The 18,697-nt window shown below is 36.0% G+C and overlaps 1 protein-coding gene and 1 pseudogene across 4 annotated transcripts in view; one reads left to right on the top strand and one right to left on the bottom strand.

The window, feature by feature from the left end:
* The window catches only part of EBS1 (EMS-MUTAGENIZED BRI1 SUPPRESSOR 1), a 28,167-nt gene extending 14,862 nt beyond the window's left edge, over nucleotides 1-13,305 (bottom strand). For 2 of the 4 annotated variants that reach the window (XM_082900162.1, XM_082900163.1), the window contains exons 1-8: nucleotides 12,916-13,305; nucleotides 11,501-11,944; nucleotides 11,212-11,365; nucleotides 10,191-10,362; nucleotides 9,418-9,491; nucleotides 8,100-8,196; nucleotides 7,892-8,004; nucleotides 7,643-7,758 (exon numbers count right to left, since the gene is read on the bottom strand). In XM_082900162.1, the coding sequence (XP_082756288.1) occupies nucleotides 7,643-7,758; nucleotides 7,892-8,004; nucleotides 8,100-8,196; nucleotides 9,418-9,491; nucleotides 10,191-10,362; nucleotides 11,212-11,365; nucleotides 11,501-11,944; nucleotides 12,916-13,076 (1,331 nt within the window). In that variant the 5' untranslated portion in view covers nucleotides 13,077-13,305. The remainder of the gene's footprint in view (nucleotides 1-7,642; nucleotides 7,759-7,891; nucleotides 8,005-8,099; nucleotides 8,197-9,417; nucleotides 9,492-10,190; nucleotides 10,363-11,211; nucleotides 11,366-11,500; nucleotides 11,945-12,915) is intronic. The other 2 variants (XM_082900160.1, XM_082900161.1) reach the window with 1 other exon arrangement.
* LOC114268160 (syntaxin-125 pseudogene) lies at nucleotides 13,166-14,710 on the top strand (annotated as a pseudogene).
* The last annotated feature ends 3,987 nt before the right edge of the window (nucleotides 14,711-18,697 follow it).

The following is an 18,697-nucleotide window of genomic DNA, read 5'->3' as shown; positions in this document are numbered from 1 at the left end:
ACATTGCTACAATGCTTTGTAAAGTCATTTGCAATGATACCAGGGCAAATTTCAAAGGCATGGAAGTCAGGGCTAACTTCACAGAAGGAGTACAGAGCAAGGACACAAAGGAGATGTTTATGGGTAGGAAAACAGGGGCAAACAGAGGGAGGAGGTTCGTTGACTTGTTCACTGCGAATCGGTTGAGTAGTTTAAAGAGTGATCTGGAGAGGGCTGTCGTATACGCAAGATGCGACTTTTGAAGCAACTGGGATCAAATTGAAAAGAATTTGAGTAAGTATTTAAAGATGTCTATTGCTCTATGGCCATTTCAACTCAATCGCGCTTTGGTCTGGGCTAGTAATAGTGAGGAGGCGAGCCATCTAGGAGCAAAGGGTCTGAGATTCTTTGATAAAGGTGTGGCAGTTAGATTGGAGAAGTGGTCCAAGCAGAAGCATGTTAAACCAGAAGTCATTGTCTCTTATGGAGGGTGGATTGCAGTGTGCAAATTTGCCTTTTTCCCTTTGGAATGATCAGGTTTTCCAGTACATAGGAGAGAGATGTGGTGGTTTGTTGGAAGTTGATCGAAGAACCATAGCTCTGGACAATCTCTTTGAGGCTAGGTTGAAAGTCGGAGGCTTCGATTCTGGTTTTTTGCCGGCGTTCATGGAGGTGAAGGTGAAAGGACGATCGTCAAAGGTGTGTTTAAAATCTTTGTCCAAGATAGTGCGCCACCAAGTGGAAGCGTGGCCAAAGGTTTTCCGACCAGCATCTTCAGGCGAACTTATCGCCGTCGACAGGGATGCCGATGGGGTGAAAAGATCAGGGAGGACACGTGGAAGCTTGGAAAGGAGAAGTCGAAGGGGCGAAGAAGTTGAAGGGTCTGGGGACAGCTTTGGTGTTGTTGTGGAGGTTGGGGGGAAGACCAAGGGATAGGGGGATTAGAGTGTTATCGAATGGGCCACAGAAGGGGCATAATGGGCCAAGTAGTATTTTGGGCTCAATTGATTTACTAAATGTGGGCTAGGAGATTAATTATCAGAAACCCAGCTCTGTTTCTCCAAGGGATGAGCCATATTCTAAACAATATAAGGAGTATAATGCTGGGCCTCAAAGAAGTGATGGGTTCAATCCCAATGAATTCGGCCCAGTGGGTTATATGAATGGGGTGCATATCTTGGAGGAGGGAATCCGAGTTGAATTTCGACCACTGGGAGCTGAATTCCGACCCGACTTGTTCGACGACGAAGGATGACCACTTAGAGAGAGAGGGGGGACCAGCGATGGCAGTCGTCTAGGACGCAAGGAGGTGTCGATGGTGAAGGTGATGTGTATTTACAGAGGGATAGTCCGAATCGACTAACGCAGGATGAGATTCAGCTTGGTTTAGCTGATAGGGTGGATGACTCCGTTGAAGAAGAGTAGAGATTAGCGGCGGAAGTGGATGAATGGGTCGATGAAAGGATCGAAGAAGAGAATGATGTTGAATTGTTGAGTTGCAATGTGGATGAAGGGTGTTTCGAACCTACCGAAGTGTTGCAAGCCTTGAATGCTTATGGGTCTGATGAGAGTTTAGAGTATGTCTCTGGTTCAGACTGTGAAGGAGATGATCAAGAAGAGTCTGACCTTAAGCTTATTAATCTTTTTACTGAGAAGGGCACTGTAGAGGAGGAGGAAACTGAAAAGGGGACTGTTAAGGAGGACGAAACTAAGGGGGTCTTTGAAACAATGGATCATGTTAGTGACTCTGTTAATCATGACTCTACAGATCCGTCATCATAGAGGAGTCACATTGTTATTCTAGATTCTTTTTCTCTTGGGAAGGGCATAGGGGTCTCTCAATGTCTTGGTCTTAAGTGTTCTGTCAGGGGAATGGCTGATAAAGGAGTCAATCCAGATATCTCGGGAGCCATGAGGGGGGTGGGCGTGGGTCGGTTGTGGCCACGGACCTTCCAATCCGCCATCCGTCCGCCAGATTGGCAGATTGGAGAAAATCAATCCAATCCGGCGGATGTGGATTGAGCGGATTGGCGGATAGATGCGAATCGGTTTGGCGGTTTGAAATTTTATAAATTTTCAACATAGTTCAACTTGTGCACTTCCTTAAAAATAAAAAAAAATAAAAAAAATATTACAGTCAATGACTTAAAAAAGTACTACAATTACTGTATGCCTCATCCAAAGAAAGAAAGTTTGAAACTTTAGAATATCAAAATCATTGCATGCCTCATCCACATATTACAATCACAGCATGCCTTATCCACATAAAGTATTACAATATGTGGTTCTTAAAATATAAAAACAATTCAAACCACCAAAACCATAAACAGAACAGTAGTAGAGATTGTATGTCTCTGTATTGTTACATTTATATATATTTTTGAAAATAAAAACCAACCAGCATATATCATATTTTCTATTTATTACTTTTAGAGTTAGATTTAAAAATCAAAAAATATAAATAAATAATACGTTTATTTTTTTCAATTCAAAAAATATATTCAAGTTGAAAACTTTTTTTCAACAGAATATTTAAACTCTTTTTCAATTGAAAACACAAACAAAATAATTAAACAAATTGAAAACACAAAGTCTTATAAATTATTAAGGGTGTTCGCGGTTTAGCGGTTCGGTTGCGGCCAAAGAGACCTCAAATCCGCCATTCGTCCGCCAAATTGGTGGATCGGAGAAAATCAATCCGTAACCGTCCGCTCGTCATCACGCATCCGTCCAAAATGCGTTGGATCGGTTCGGTTCGGTTTTGTCGGTTTTGGCGGATCAATATATCCGCTGCTCACCCCATTGAGGGACGTTTCTACCATTAACCCTGTGTCCTATAATGCAAATATAAATGTAGGTCAAGTAAATTGACGCTTAAGAGGGAGTCTGTTAAGCATTTGCACAGCAGACGCTGTGCTTTTAGTAGTTTGAGGGATAGTGAGGCAGAGATAGAGCGCTGGTTGATGGAGTTAAGCAAGTATGCGTCATGTCCAATTGAGGAAAATGAAGTTCCTCATTTCAAACATTTGCTTCAAGTTACGGGGCTGTTCCTAGTAAGTTTAAATGGGAGGGGTGATGTTAGTGGATTGGATAATAGTGTCACTAGCGGGGAGAGTACTAGACGAGGAGGGGTTACAGTTAGAAAGTGGGCCAGGGAGTAAAGGAATTTGGTGAGTACAATTAATTACGATAGAAGGCATGAGCAGGTTAGGGGTGACAATGATTATCAATGAAGATTGTTAGTTGGAACGTGAGGGGTTTGGGATCCTGGAAGAAGAAGGGGATCATTAGGGATTTTTTGAGGAAACATTAACCTGACATTGTCATGTTTCAAGAAACTAAAGTAGAGGTTTGTGATAGGACTTTTATTAAAAATATTTGGGGAGTTAGGCATAAAAGGTGGGCTTTTGTATCATCAGTGGGAAGGTCAGGAGGTATTTTAAGTATTTGGAATGAGAGGGTTGTGTCAGAGTGTGAATCAGTAGTTGGCGGGTTTTCACTATCACTTAGGTTTAGGAATCTAGACCTCAGTGAGTGGTGGTTGTCGGGGGTATATGGTCCAAATTGCCCTTCTAGGCGAAAGGATTGGTGGGATGAGTTATATGGTTTATTTGGGTTATGTTCTCCTAATTGGTGTTTAGGAGGGGGGGATTTCAATGTGGTTAGGAAGGTTTTGGAAAAGCTTAATGGGAACAAAATCAATAATAGTATGAGAGATTTTGATGGGTTTATTAGAGGGTACGAGTTGGTTGACCCTCCTCTATTTAATGCTAGATTCACATGGTCTAATTTAAAGTAAAGTCGGGTATGTTATCGACTGGATAGATTTTTATTTTCTTTGAGGTCGGAGGGGGTTGTCCCCAATGTTAGGTAGGAGGCGTTACCAAGATTGGTATCTGATCATTGTCCAGTGATGTTTGAGAGTTGTCCTTTGAGTACGGGGTCCGGCTCCATTTAGATTTGAGAATATGTGGTCGGAACATCATTCATTTAAAGAGACCTTTGAGGAGTGGTGGAATACTGCTAGATGTCAGGGGGTGGGAGGGTTATAGATTCATAAGAAAGTTGAAGGTGATTAAAGAGAATGTGAAACAGTGGAATAGGGAGGTTTTTGGGAACTTGGAATCAACTAAATGTCAGATTTTGCAAAGGATTGAGGAGATAGATACTTTGGAGATGCAAGGGAGTGAGATTGAGGCATTGAGGGGAGAGAGGAGGGAGTTAGGTTTGAAATTGGAAGAGTTGACTCTTAAGGAGCAGATTTTTTGGGCACAAAAACAAAGGTGAAATGGCTAAAGGAAGGGGATGTTAGTTCAAAAAAATTTCATAGAATTGCGGATGGAAAAAGGAAGAAGAAGTTCATTAAGCGATTAGAAGTAAGGCCAGGTGTAGTGGTGGATAGCGAGGAACAAATAGTCCAGGGGATTTTTTATTTTTATTCTAATTTGTTTTCGATGGATAATATTGTCAGGCTTAGGATAGATGGGCTTGAGTGGCAGCCTGTTGATCAGGAAAGTGTGACGTGATTAGAGCGACCTTTGAGGAAAACGAGATTAGGGAAGCAATTATTGAGTGTGAAAGGGACAAAGCTCCGGGTCCAGACGGGTTTTCCATGGCTGTTTTTCAAGATTGCTAGGAGGTGGTAAAGGGGGATTTGGTAAGAGTTTTCATGGAATTTTACGAGACGGGTGGTTAATTTATGTACAAATGCCACATTTATCTGTTTGATTCCTGAGAGGGATGGAGCCATTAGAATGGGAGAATTTAGACCCATTAGTTTGATTACATCACTCTACAAGATTTTGGATAAGGTATTGTCAAAAAGGTTGAGATGTTCTTTAGGAAATACAGGGCTTGTTTAGTTTGTTTTTGGGAGAGTTGTTTTTGAAAAAAATTTGAGAGAGCTGTTTTAGAAATTTTTTTGGTTTGTTTGGTTGTATATTTTGAAAGTAATTTTGGAGTTTGGGAGTTTGGGATGATTTGATATTTTGTTGTAATTGGGTAGATGTGTGTGAGAGAAAAAGTGATTGAGAAGAAGAGAGGAGAGAGAAAAAGTGATTGATTGATGTGTAAGAGAGAGAAAGTGATTTTGGAAATTTTTTGAGAAAAATCTCAAACCAAACAATTTTTTGAAATTTTTTTTCTAAAACTCATCTCTAAAACTGAAACCAAACATACCCACAATCTCTCTGACACAGGGGGCTTTTGTGCAAGGTAGACAGATTATAGACGTGGTTCTAGCAGCAAATGAAGTGGTAGAGGAGTGCCGGAAGTCGGGGAAGGTAGGCCTTGTGTTTAAGGCAGATTTTGAGAAAGCGTATGATTATGAAGATTGGCGTTTTTTGGATTTCATGATGAACAAGAAATGGTATGGTGCGAGATGGAGATCATGGATTAGGGGATGTTTGGTGTCTTGTGATATGTCGGTGATAGTTAATGGTAAACCAGGGAAGTGTTTTAAGGCCTCGCGAGGGTTGAGACAGGGAGACCCTTTATCTCCTTTTCTATTCATTTTGGTAGTGGATGTGTTAGGTAGGATGGTTGACAAAGTTAAAGAAGTAGGCCTGTTTGAAGGCTTACAGGTCGGTAGAGATTGGATTAGTGTGTCACATCTACAATTTGCGGATGACACTATTTTCTTCTCTACGGGGGATGAGTGCCAAATGGCAAACCTTTTTTCAATGGTAAGGCTTTTTGGGGCACTTTTAGAGCTTAAGGTTAATTTAGAAAAGAGTAGAGTAGCGGGTAATAATGCTGATTCAAGACTGATTCAGAGTGTGGCCAACTTAATTGGATGCGGGATTGAGACATTTCCTATGAAGTATTTAGGCCTCCCACTGGGAGGTAACCCAAGAGGTGAAATGTTTTGGAATCCAGTGGTGGAAAGGATGGGTAAGAGGTTAGAAGGGTGGACTAAGGCCTTATTGTCCCCTGGGGATAGGTACACTTTGGTCAAGACAGTACTAAGTGGGATTCCTATTTATTTCATGTCTTTGTTCAAGATTCCGGTCAAGGTAGCAAAATCCATAGAAAAGCTAATGAGGGATTTTCTGTGGGAAGGGAAGGATAAAGGAAGTAAGGATCATTTGGTGAAATTGGAAACAGTGTCATTACCAAAGGAGAAGGGGGGCTTGGCAGCTCGTAACACAGTGGCTAGAAACATGGCTTTGTTGGGCAAGTGGTTATGGAGATTCCCAATCGAACGTGGTTCATTATGGCATGATGTTATCAAAAGTAAATATGGGTTGCATGTTAATGATAGGGACTCTTAGGTGGTTTGTAGGGGTAATGGGCGTGCTCCATGGAAGTCAATTTCTTATATTTATCCAATTTGGTCCCAATTCATTTCTATGAGGGTGGGTAAGGGGGACACGGTAACATTTTGGGAGAATGTTTGGGTGGGTTCTTTGTCCTTTGCTGAGTCCTATCCACTTCTATATAGAGTTTCTCAGTCTCAAAATTGTTCTGTTGCGTCCGTGGCTGTTTTTTCGTTGGCTCCTTGTTTGTGAAATTTTAATTTTTTCCAAAACCTTCATGGTAGGGAAATTCCTGAGTTGATATCTTTATTGTCAAGGCTTGAAAATGTTTCTTTGTCTCCAAATTTGGAGGATCGGTGGTTTTGGAATATTCATTCGTCGGTCTCTTTTACTTGTATATCTTTTCTGGACAAAATCATTGATATTCCGCATCTACCTCAATTTTTGTTTCACAAAAAGATTTGGAAAGCATGTGCTTCTCTTAAGGTGAAAGTGTTTATGTAGATGTTGGTTCATGGGGGCACTTTGACAAATGATTCATTGCAAACGAGGAGACCTTCATGGTATCTTAATCGTCAATGGTGCATAATGTGTTGCAAAAGCCGAGAATCTCTGGATCATCTTTTTTTGCACTGTTCGGTGGCAGGGCTTTTGTGGAATAGGGTGTTTGGTTTGGGTAATGTACAGTGGGTGGCTCCTAAAGGAGTTGCTCAAATGCTTTTATTTGATTTTCAAGTTTTTGGAAGGTCGAAGAGGGCTAAAGTTCTTTGGAGTTGTGTAGTCTTTGCAATCTCCCGAGTCATTTGGTTGGAAAGGAATGGGCATATCTTTGAAGGAGGAACTAGGGATATAGATTATTTATGGGATAGAGTGAGATACTTGGCGTCTTTTTGGGCCTCGGCGAGTCCTGTGTTCCGAGGGATTCCTTCTTTTTTGATTGCTTCAAATTGGGTGTCAGTTTTTTTTGTATAATTTGTAGTTGGTCGTCTTTTGGTTTGGTTTTCTTTTTGGTTGTCTTATTCTTTCTTTTTTCTTGTTGAGGATGCCTTATCCTCTCTTCTTTTTGGCCATGTGCCTTAATAAAATTTTACTTTTCTGTTGCTGATCAAAAACAAAAAAAGAGAAGGGACGGGGACTGAAACAAATAAAAAAACAACATTATCTTAATCACACAGCAACCTTTCCTTCATTTAAATTTTGAGCATCCAGTTTTCAGCACTGGTGGTGACCATTACAAGTTTATCCTAGGTTTTAATTTCTGCACTCTCTGAAAGGGTTATGAGAGTGCAGAAATATCATATCCAAAAAAACAGATATAATATCATGTCTAAGAAGAAAAATAAATCAGAAATGAAAAATTAAAAAACACTAAAAGTAAAAGAAACCAGAGTAACTGAAAGCATTACAGATAAAGGTCAATATCTTCAATATTGATTAAAGCACCGTTCAGAGCCATTAGGGACTTGCCGGGAGGAATCATTCGCTGGTTTGCTGCTATTTCATCTTTAATCGAATCATTGAGCTGCACAGGTTAATTACATTAAGATCTTATCGCCTAATACAATGGCATTAGATCTCGGGGTACAAATTTTAATTTTACAGGAACCAAAGCAATTTTAGTTTTAGTTCACATCATGTGCAACGGCATATTTTACCTTCATACGGGACAAGGAAGAGACAACAGTAGGGAAATTTTGATTGATTTCTTGCATAGACTGCAAGGGATCTGAGGCATGAACAATCCTTTGGGCAGTTTGGTGCCCTAAATCTGTTGGGGAATAACGAAGTGAGCTCATTATACAAACTCCAGTATAAGAAATTTTAACATAAATCTGCCAATGGATAAATAATCACGGTATTTACCCTTTAATTCCCAAACATCAAGTGTATCAGATACTGTTGATGACAGAAGATAATCCCTAAAAGCCATTATTTCAGAGGTTAATTCGGGTTTGCGTTCCTGCATGAGGACACAAAAGAATTTATAAACTTCAGTAAAATTCTCTTAAAAAATAATGTTGCCAGTACAGTCAAGGTTCTAAGAAGGAATTTTCAACACCCAAGTAAAGGCAGTCATAAAATGCTGGCAGATTTTAAATGTCACCAAAAAAACTCGTGTCACATATTATTGTTCATATTTTCTAATCATTCTCCGCAGCTAATTAAATTACTTCTATTTTCAGTTTCAGATTTGTGATTCATTGGAAATCAGAAAATGATACGTACAACATTTAAGGTTTATTGAAAAAAGTTCATTTCCATGATGTAACTGTATCCTATGTATTAGTGATAGTCAATTTTCTCGTCTTACTAAATATAACAATAAAAATAATAATAGTAATCAATAAAGTATTTGTCAAAAAATGTTAATAGTCTAACTGCTTATAGTTAAATTAGACTTCTCCATACCATTTAGCAACCCACTACAATCTTAGCAGCATGAACACAAATACGCTGTGTCCATGTAGAACACTGCTTCAATACCTACACTTGGACACACCTAGAGACTTGAGATACTTCTTGGGTTTGTACATTATTAAATATGCTTTGCAACTTTGGGGCCTCGGCTAACACTTACTCAAACACAAGGCCAACAATCGTAGCCCTACGAACATCCTTATTAAAAGGATGAACATACCAAAAGCACCCAACCATTTATTCAAATAAATAGATAAAGGAAGAAATGCAAGACACTGGCATCATAGACATGACTGCCACAACTCAAGTATGCAATGGACATTTTTAATTATTCCAATGTTTATACGTAATTTTCATTATTCTAATGTGAAAACATGTCTATGTCTTGTTTTAGTATTTATATCTATGTTGTGTCATGTTCGTGCCAAGTATCTGTGTCTTTGCTATTAAGAATCTGTTTCTGAGCAAGCAGAACTTTATTTTCCTATATGTGATAGGCTGTTACAGAATGAAGAAAAGTCTACTCCTGATTGCTTCAAAACATTTTTCAAACTTGAGTTTTCAGCCAAAAAAGATTCTCCATCCAGAAAAAAAAAAAAAAGCAAAAAAGTTATAATTGTCTCTAGTAAACATACAACATCTGCTAACTATATCTAGATCATGTATAGAGAGAAAGATCAGCACTTAATGCAGCCATAGAAGTGACCAAAAATATTTTGAAATGGAATTGCAATTGAGGCAAATATGACTTTCAGAAACGAACCAGAATTCTAGAGAATATGAAGCCCCTAACTTCTTGGCTGAGATCTTCAGTGTGAGGATCTTCAAGAGTTACACCTGCATCTCAGACATCATATTGTTTAAGAATCAATTCCTAACTCAAATCAAAGAACTAAAACACTGTACCTATAGGAATGAGATAAGGACAATAGAGATACGTTAACAAATAACAGATCAAATTCACACATTCTGAAGTAAAATATCACAATTTAGAAATGCATAACTTTGTTGGAAAAGGCATCAGAAGAAGAGTTGACTGGCATAGATCATTTCAAAGAGAAAAAGCAAAAGAAACTCCTTATAAGAGAAACAACAGGAGGATATTAGGATAACTTTTTGGGATACTCATGCCACCCATAATTCAGCGCCATAGAACTGATTAATAAAAACTACGAGGTATAGCGCATAATTTCAGTTTAGAGTACAATTCATATTTTTATAAATGAAGTGGAAGACAGGTTTCAACGACACCATCTATGGAGTTTCATAACTGGAAGAGAATGAAACTTTGCATAGCTTTCAAAGTTGGGCAATTAAGGGTTGGTTTGGAATGTCCTAAAAAAGTGCACTTTTTGACTTATTGGTGGGTTTGTGTTGGGTTTGGGTTGGGTTTGATGTGATGTGTTAGAGAGGTGATGTGATTTAAATAAGATGATGTGACTTAAATAAGATAGTGACTTTTTGACTTTTTGACTTATTTAGTACATGCCAAACTAGCCCTAAATTAGCAGAATAGCATGAGTTAGGCATGCTAACCTTTTTTTATTGCACTATCATCCATAGCCTTGTATTCCATATTCTTCAGAGCAAGTTCTACACCATAGCCACCCAAGTTTACTGGATCATTTGTACCAACAGCTGCACAATGGCCACTTTTTGATTGACAACCAGAAGGCAACACAGGTCTAGCAACGTACTTGACTTTTCCCTGGAAGTCAACAGCATACCCCATTAGAGTAAAAGAAAAATCAAAGAATAATGTCTCAAAATTCAAAAATAAGAAAGCATAAAGAATTGAATTGGTACATTGAAATGAATATGCTACTCCAAGTACATATATATATTATCTAAATCAACAAAAAGCTGTACACTGCCAGACAGAACTTTAGGTTAAAAGTAGCACAGCTTTTGGTAGTATTTTCAGTCAGATCCCCTACATAACTTTTGTGTGTTGTCCGAAAATCCCATCAGATAATTAAATCAAATACAATAGAGTCGTACAAAAAAAGAACAATAGAAGTATGAAATCAAAGAGAGAGAGAGAGAGAGAGAGAGAGAGAGGTACATGTACGATTGAGATTTTTTCTGCACATCAGCTAGTTTTACAATTCCAATATACATGCAATCTTTGTGGCACTTCTAATGGATTTACTAAACAAAGAAAACGATAAAAGAAACTACTGAAGCTTGTAAACGGCTTATGAAGTTATGATGTCTTCTCATCTAATTATACTATACACTCACTCTAGTCTATCCTAGAAAGATTCTACCACTCTGTCTGAGACATGGACTTGTGCGTAGGAGTATCCAATGAGTTTTTGATATACAGGATGCATGTGGGGAAAAATACAACTCAATTATGTGATAAATGGGAATCAATCACTAAAGCAGCCTGATGTTAATCTATTTTGACAAATGCTCACTGTAAGTATGGAAAAATCTATATTTACTGATGATACACCAGTAATAGCACAACCCTATGAAATAGCTCACCATTAGGTACATAAAAAATGTAGTAACAAGGAAAAATAATATAGCTTAGCATCAGGTAGTGGACCTCTTTGGCTGCTGCCACCAATGCGACATGAAATTCTCTGAAGCAATCAGTCCCAAGAGCACCATACAATATTGCAACTGGACTTCCAATACTTGAATCAAAATGGATGTGATCAAATTCATAAAGTTCTGGCTGCTGAAATGAATCCCGAGCACTGGGAATAAAACACGTATTGTCAAGGTGCAAACTGAGAAGTAAATGACTTACATCTGATTTAGATTTTTTTATACATAATTATAAATAATAATAAAAAATACTTCTACTTTGAAAAATGTGGAACAGGACTTACGATTCCTTAGGGCTATGAAGCCATGTTTGGAACTCTGAAACATCAAAAAAGAATGCCCCACCAGTATCCACCCAGCAACACTCCCCCCCAGGACTTCTTGGGTTCATGCCAACAAGCAATGGTTCAACCTTCTTGCTTTCCACGTTTTCATTTGTTTCGGGAATCCCTCCGTTGACAGATTGAGAGTTAATATCATCATACAGGGGGAAAGAAGAAAGAGACTCCACTGCTAATTGCCGGTACAGCACTAATCTTGGGGATGTTGATCGCAGAGTAAGAGAGAATTCAAAGAGTGATGCTAGAGGTTCACTTAATAAAGATTGCCCATATTTAACAATTTTCTTTAAACAATCTTTGGCTGTTTGTGAATCAGCATCCTCATTGTGATGCCAGACCTCAATGAACTCCCAAAAATAGTCTTTCCATTCTTTAGAAAGCAATTCACTATCAAATAATACAATAAAGTTAGTAAGCACTCAAAATTGAAGAACTGAATAGGGAAGTCGCTTTGCAATTAATCAATAGTTAGCTAATTAGCTCAACTTCCAAATTCCAGTGGCAACTATTGGAATTACTGTTTGGGTAAGGCTACAGAAATCAGTTTTTTATCACCATTCAGCTCTATACATTATTGTACAGTCTTGCGGGGATAAGATGGGGAGAGGACTTTATGAGATGGGAAAGGTCCAAATCCAGAACGTTTGGGACGAAATCATACTATAATTTCATGAAAAGAAGTATGCTATTTTTTATTTTTTTTTTTCGTGTGAACTGCAACTCTTGAAAAATTCTCACGTTGAACAATTTCATCCTGATAAAAACAATCTCCCACCCTTTGATCAAATTGAGGGTAAACCAAATCATTCATCAAATTTCCATCTGTCTTATTTTTACTGAAAAATAAGGATTCTAAATTATTTTCTTTCATAACAAGATGAGAAAGACTATACCTTATGACTAAAGAAAAAAAATGGTATAACCCATACTTTATACGTCATAACTAACCAAAAAAAAAAATCATAACCACACACCAGAAGCATAACCAAAGATCTCATGACTATTGTCATAACTAAAAGAAAGAAAATTGGTCATAACTAAAGAAAAAAAGGGCATAATAGGGGTGCATATGCAGTAGAATTTCTCTAAAAAGATACGTTAACATTTTTCAAAAAAATCTGATGAGAAAAAAAAAAAGAAAAAAAGTAAGGATTAGAGTAAAAACTTGCAATGCACCCATGGAAAATCAAAGTCCAATTCAGCAATGTAAAAGCTAACTAAAATAAGTATTGTTCTGCCTAAGCCCAAAAAAAATAAAAAAAAATACACCAAACCAAACTATGATGATTTAAGCAAAGATTCACATAAATAAACAAAAACGAGCAACAATTTCACAAAACCCATGAAAAAGAACATACCCAGCTTCTAAAAGTAGTGGGGTACCAGACCACTTGGCCTGAAGAGCCACTTGCACGTTCTTGGGACGACGACTCTCCACAGAGACCAAATTCCCAGAAAGGCTCAGAAATCCAACGAAAACGAACAGAACCCAACACCCAGATCTAAAATGGGTCCACATTCCTGAAACCTAATTGAGTTTAAACTTTCTGGGCTGATCAGATCAGAGTATCGCCATTGATTCGCATAAGGGCTCTTGTACAGAGATCTATGGCTTCGGTGAACCGAAGGAGACGATTGCGAAGACGACGACTTCGCAGAGCAGAGTTTAAGCAGGAGAGAAAGTCAGTGAGCAATGCTAGGGTTCACCATTGTCTTTGCTTGGTTGACACCGTTATACTAATCAAATCATGCCACGTTAAGTGTAGAGGGACTTTATTGTCTATTAGTTGGGAAGATTGGGGGTATTTTTGTCAATTAATGGGTCAAGTTCCATATCCACGCCATTTATTTGACGTGGCATTGCACGATTCGTCAGCGAAAAATTACATTTTACAAAATAACTAAATAATAATTTTTTAAAGAAATTACAAAAAAATAAATTTAAGATTTGACAAGAAAATTAATTCCGAATTTTTAATTTTATCTATATTTTTGATTTATTTTTAATTTAAATCATCTACCTATTTTAGTAATGTAAAATGACAAAAAAATTATATTTTAGTCATTAGATTGAACAAAATATAATATTTTAGATATTTTATATATCTAAATATGAGTTTAATAACTAAAATATTATATTTTTATTGATTTCATTTAACCAAAATATACTGACAGTTTAAATTAAAAAATAATATTTAAATGGACAAAATTAAATATTCAAAGTTGGTTTTGTTATGAGAGTCAAATATTAAGATTTTTTTTATTTATATTAATTGATGTCACGTATAGTAATAAAATTTTAGAAATTAAATGCAAGTAGTTATAATATTGAGAAAATCAATCTAGGGTCCCTTCCCCATTTTTCGTAATGGAAAAGATTTGCAAAATTATTTTTTAATGTCTAAAGTCTCTAAACATATATCAGAGAAATTTGACTTTTGCCTACAATTCCTCTCTCTCTCTCTCTGCCCTACAACCAAATGAACAAAAATTTCAAGATCTCCGTCTACCCTACCCCCAAATCCCAACTCTGAATAATCAGTCCTAGACAAGCTGGGAACGAGAAAGGCAACCTCGATAGGTTTTTCGAGGATGTCGAGAATGTCAAGGAAGACATGAGAGACGTCGAAAAACTCTACAATAAGTTGCAGGAATCCAATGAAGAGAGCAAAACTGTCCACAATGCCAAAACCATGAAGGAGCTTTGAGCCAGAATGAGCTCGGATGTTGGCCAGGTCTTAAAACGGGTCAAGGTCATCAAGAAGAAGCTTGAAGGTCTAGAACAGTCTAATGCAGCTCACCGCAAACTTCCCGGTTGCAGTCCGGGGTCATATGCGGATCGAACTTGGATTTCCGTAGTTAGTGGTTTGGGAAAGAAACTCAAGGACATAATGGATGATTTTCAAGGGTTGAGAGGCAAAATGGCGGATGAATACAAGAAAACAGTAGAGCGAAGGTACTTCACTATCACGGGACAGAAGGCGGATGAAAACACCATTGAGAATCTGATAGCAAGCAGGGAAATTCTGATATATGGTGTAGCGTAACAGTACAATATTTTTCTACAGAATTGGTACTTTTACGTATATATATGGTGTGTGTTTGGACTAGAGAAATTCTGATTTGAACTAAATTTTCTCTGGGTTGGTCCAGAGAAATTCTTTAGTTTGGACTGAATTTTTTTTTATTTGAACTGAATTTTCTCTGGGTTAAAGAGAATTATCTGGAAATGTTTCTTTAAGAATTTCATTGATTTTGAGAGAATTTCTCTGGCTTAAAGTGATCCAGAGAAATTCTTAAAGATATTTTTCTTCTATTTTCTATGTTGAAGTGAGTAGATTTCTTCATAATTCTGTGTATTTTGTAGAATCAATTGTTAATGTCTCCCCAGTTAAACATATTCTTTTGCTTTCAAATGTCTACTACTTGCTGTTTCAGTTATTTGCAGTGTATGTTACTAAAAATTGTTTGATGATAATGAAAATGATTGCTTTCTTTTTCAAGTTTGATATGTAAAACCATTTAACCTCCAAGATCATTGAATTACAACCACTATATTGCTTAAAAGATGCCTTTTTTTCCATCAGACACTAATAATTTGAAACCTGTTCTAGCTTCAGTCTAGACCACTCAATTCAACTTGATGAAGATTTGAATTTAAATTGGTTTTTGTACCTATGTTATTTGTGCTGCTAAGTTGTGCATAGCTGAACTAGTGTTTCTTGTTAAATTTAGAATGATATACTCTACTTATCACACACACACAGATACATAACAGAATTAGTACTCTTACGTATATATATGGTGTCTGTTTGGACTAGAGAAATTCTGATTTGAACTAAATTTCTATCCAGAGAAATTCTCTGGGATTTTAGCCATTGTGTAAATTTTCTCTGAGAAATTCTCTAGGAGGTCTAGAGAAATAGAGAAACCTCCCAGAGAAATTCTAGTTCTGTAGAGAGAAATTCTTTCAGAGGTCCAGAGAAATTCTCTCAGAGGTCCAGAGAAATTTCTCTAGATTGGAGAGAAACATAGAATTTCTCTGGAGAGAATTTCTCTGTACCAGAATTTCTTTAGATCAAAATTTCTCTGGAGCAGAATTTCTCTAGATCAAATTGAGGGACCTTAGACATTATGAAAATATTAGATGTCCTTTATATTATAAAGTCTTAATACCAGAGACTCTAAAAAAAAAAGCCCTATAATATTTGTTAATTTCTATAACATTACTCTTATTTATCTTTTTAATTGAGTACAATAAATTTCTATTGCACTTGATGAAATCTCGGTGTTATATTAGAGACAAATTTGTTAGACAATGATAACAATAAAGGGGGTTATAATTGATTTTTACAATAAAAATCAAATTTGATTTAAAAAGCCTTCCTTTCTTTCTTTCTTTTTTTTTTCTTTTTTCTTTTGAGGAAAGATTTAAAAGTCTTTGGTAGATAAGATTGACCAGCTTTTTTTATTGATTTTTAATTTAAGTTTAATGAGCATTTTTTTAAAAGCAATGTTACATCTATTTAAAATCTTACTAACAATCTTATTAAAAGTATTTATGTTCAAATATCATTATGATGAAGGTCGAAAGGAATCATATTGAAGCCACTTAAGTTACATTTATAGTTTTTAAATTATGATTATTTAGTGAAAATGATGTGTTTTGTGTACTTGTGTAGATTTGGCAAGTAACATGGAAATTCTAGCGAAAAGTGGCACAAAAGCAAATTCTCCGCTCAAGCAATGAAATTTCTCAGCCTGCCATCTCACTGCTCATGTGGCCAGACTTCATCACACGTGCGGTCCATTACCGCTCGAGCAAAAAATGTAGGCGCTCGAGTGACCAACCTAGGGACATATGCGCGAAATTTTGATTTCCTTTTGTTGAGAATAAAAGAAGGAAAAATAAGCTCGAAGACGGTTCTGAAATTTTTTCAAAAAAGATGAGGGGCTAGGGTTTGAAGAAAAAGGTTCTCAAGCTTTAAGAACATCTTCTATGGGGGTTTCCTCTTCCTTTATCTCTTCCCACTCCTCCATGAGTGGCTAATTCTTCTATTTATAGAGTTTTGATGAAACCCTAACCAAGTAAATAGGATTTTCTCTTTGGTTTTCATTGTTGTAATGGTTTGAACGAGTTGAATGGTATTCAAGAAATTTTTAAATATATTTTTCATTTTTCTTTTCAAGTATTTTATTTTCTATGATTGTTGAATGCTTGAATGCTTTCTATGCAATGATTTTCTATTCTTTTGCATTCAAGGTATAAAACGAGCTATACTACGATAGACAAGTCATGTTCCTATCTTAGCTAAGAGCAAATGACTCGCCCTACTTGAGATGGTTTGTGCCTATACATTGAGAGTGATAATCATCTTGATCAATACTTCAAACTTGTAGTTGTGAAGTATTAGTTAGTTTTGAACCATAACATAATTGATTCATAATTTGAGACCTTATTTTATGTAACTAGTGGTGAAATCATAACCCTAGGTTTTTGCCAAAATCATTATCTTACTACAACAAAAGTAACATATTGTGACGAAAAGTAGTGAAGAAAATAAATTTCGTCTCTAAATAAGAACAATTTGTGACGAATTATAAAATTTTGTCACATATAATAAAAAATAAAAATAATAGGTGACGAAATTTATTTTCGTCAATAAATATTTCTTTTTTGGTGAGGAAAAATTATGTTTCGTTATCGAAGGTTTTTCCACTAATTTTTTTGATGGCGCCAAAATTTTAAAACTTTTGGTGAGAAAAAAATTTGTAACTAATTACAAAATTATTAGTGAGGAATATATTTTCATCACCAATAATTTTACATTTAAAAAAAAAAACTTGATTTTAAATATTTTAAGATTATTTGGTGAGAAATATATTTTCATTACTAATAATTTTTAAGATCTTCAACTTCAATTTTAATTGCTAGTTTAATCTCTTAGTTTCTTTTAATTATTATTAGTCTATGAACCATCATCTTGTTGGTCAAAATTAATTTAGGAATTTAACAATTAAATTAGTTTAATTTCACATTTGTCCCTATGGATCAATATCTGGACTTACCATTATTCTTAAAAATTTTATACAATTTAGTATTTATTTTTGGTATGTAAAACGATACATCACATTAGAGATTTACATTTTTTTTCACAACCAATCATACTTGATCATTTGTATTTTTAGTAAAAAATTTAATAAATATGTGTATAATTCTTTTTTTTTTTTTTAACTTTTAATGTGAGTTTTTGACTTCCACTGATAGATGAGATAAATATAGTTGATTTCATTAGTTTGGAAACGTCATACTAATCTTATAAGAGTAGTATAATAAACAATGTTAACATATGTGACGAAATTACATTTTAACGTTCATGTATTTTATATTTTATATACCAAATGATAAAATTATCCGCTATTTTCAAGGTGGAATTTATTTTTTCACCCTTAAATTCTCCCTTACATCAAACCATCACCTCACTCATCCCTTCTCTTAACCAAGCCCACGACAACTGCCACCCCAACTTTACTACCTTCTTCTTCTTTCCTTCCCCTATCTTCTTATTGTCGTCTTTCTCACCACATCAACACTTCTAGCATCCACCGGCACCACAATCCAAGTCAACACCCTACAAGTAAACACTATCAAATTAAACGTCGCATTTCTTTCAAACCGCTCATTATCTCTCCTTATACAATCAAAATTAAAGAAAAAGAGAATTTGATCAAAAAGAGATTAAATATTATCAACTCATACTCTTTGAACATACACAACAATCGAAATGTTACAAGTATGAACTAAATCTTCTATGTCAAAATTTTTTCCCCACTTCCAAGAATAATTTCACAATATTGTTTGATTCATCATTTTGAATCAAACTCAATACATGTAAACTATAAGAAACTAGTACACACTCAACATTTTATGACTAAGCTCAATGGTGCTTTTCACATTATTATTGTGTAAAAGTTTATAAATCGCAACATTCAAAAAACTCACATCATGCTTGGTCATGCTAATGAAAATATTCATTATTTCTGCTATCTTCCTATTTTGTTCATTGCGAGTAATCATTTTTATTCCACGCACCAGAAAGATCCATGGTGTAGGAAATCTAGGTTCACACCCATTTTCAA

Source organism: Camellia sinensis, chromosome 12 (genome assembly GCF_055761805.1).
Source record: "Camellia sinensis isolate YWXY chromosome 12, ASM5576180v1, whole genome shotgun sequence".
In the NCBI taxonomy this organism is placed as follows: domain Eukaryota; kingdom Viridiplantae; phylum Streptophyta; class Magnoliopsida; order Ericales; family Theaceae; genus Camellia; species Camellia sinensis.
This window is presented reverse-complemented; position numbering and strand designations above follow the sequence as displayed.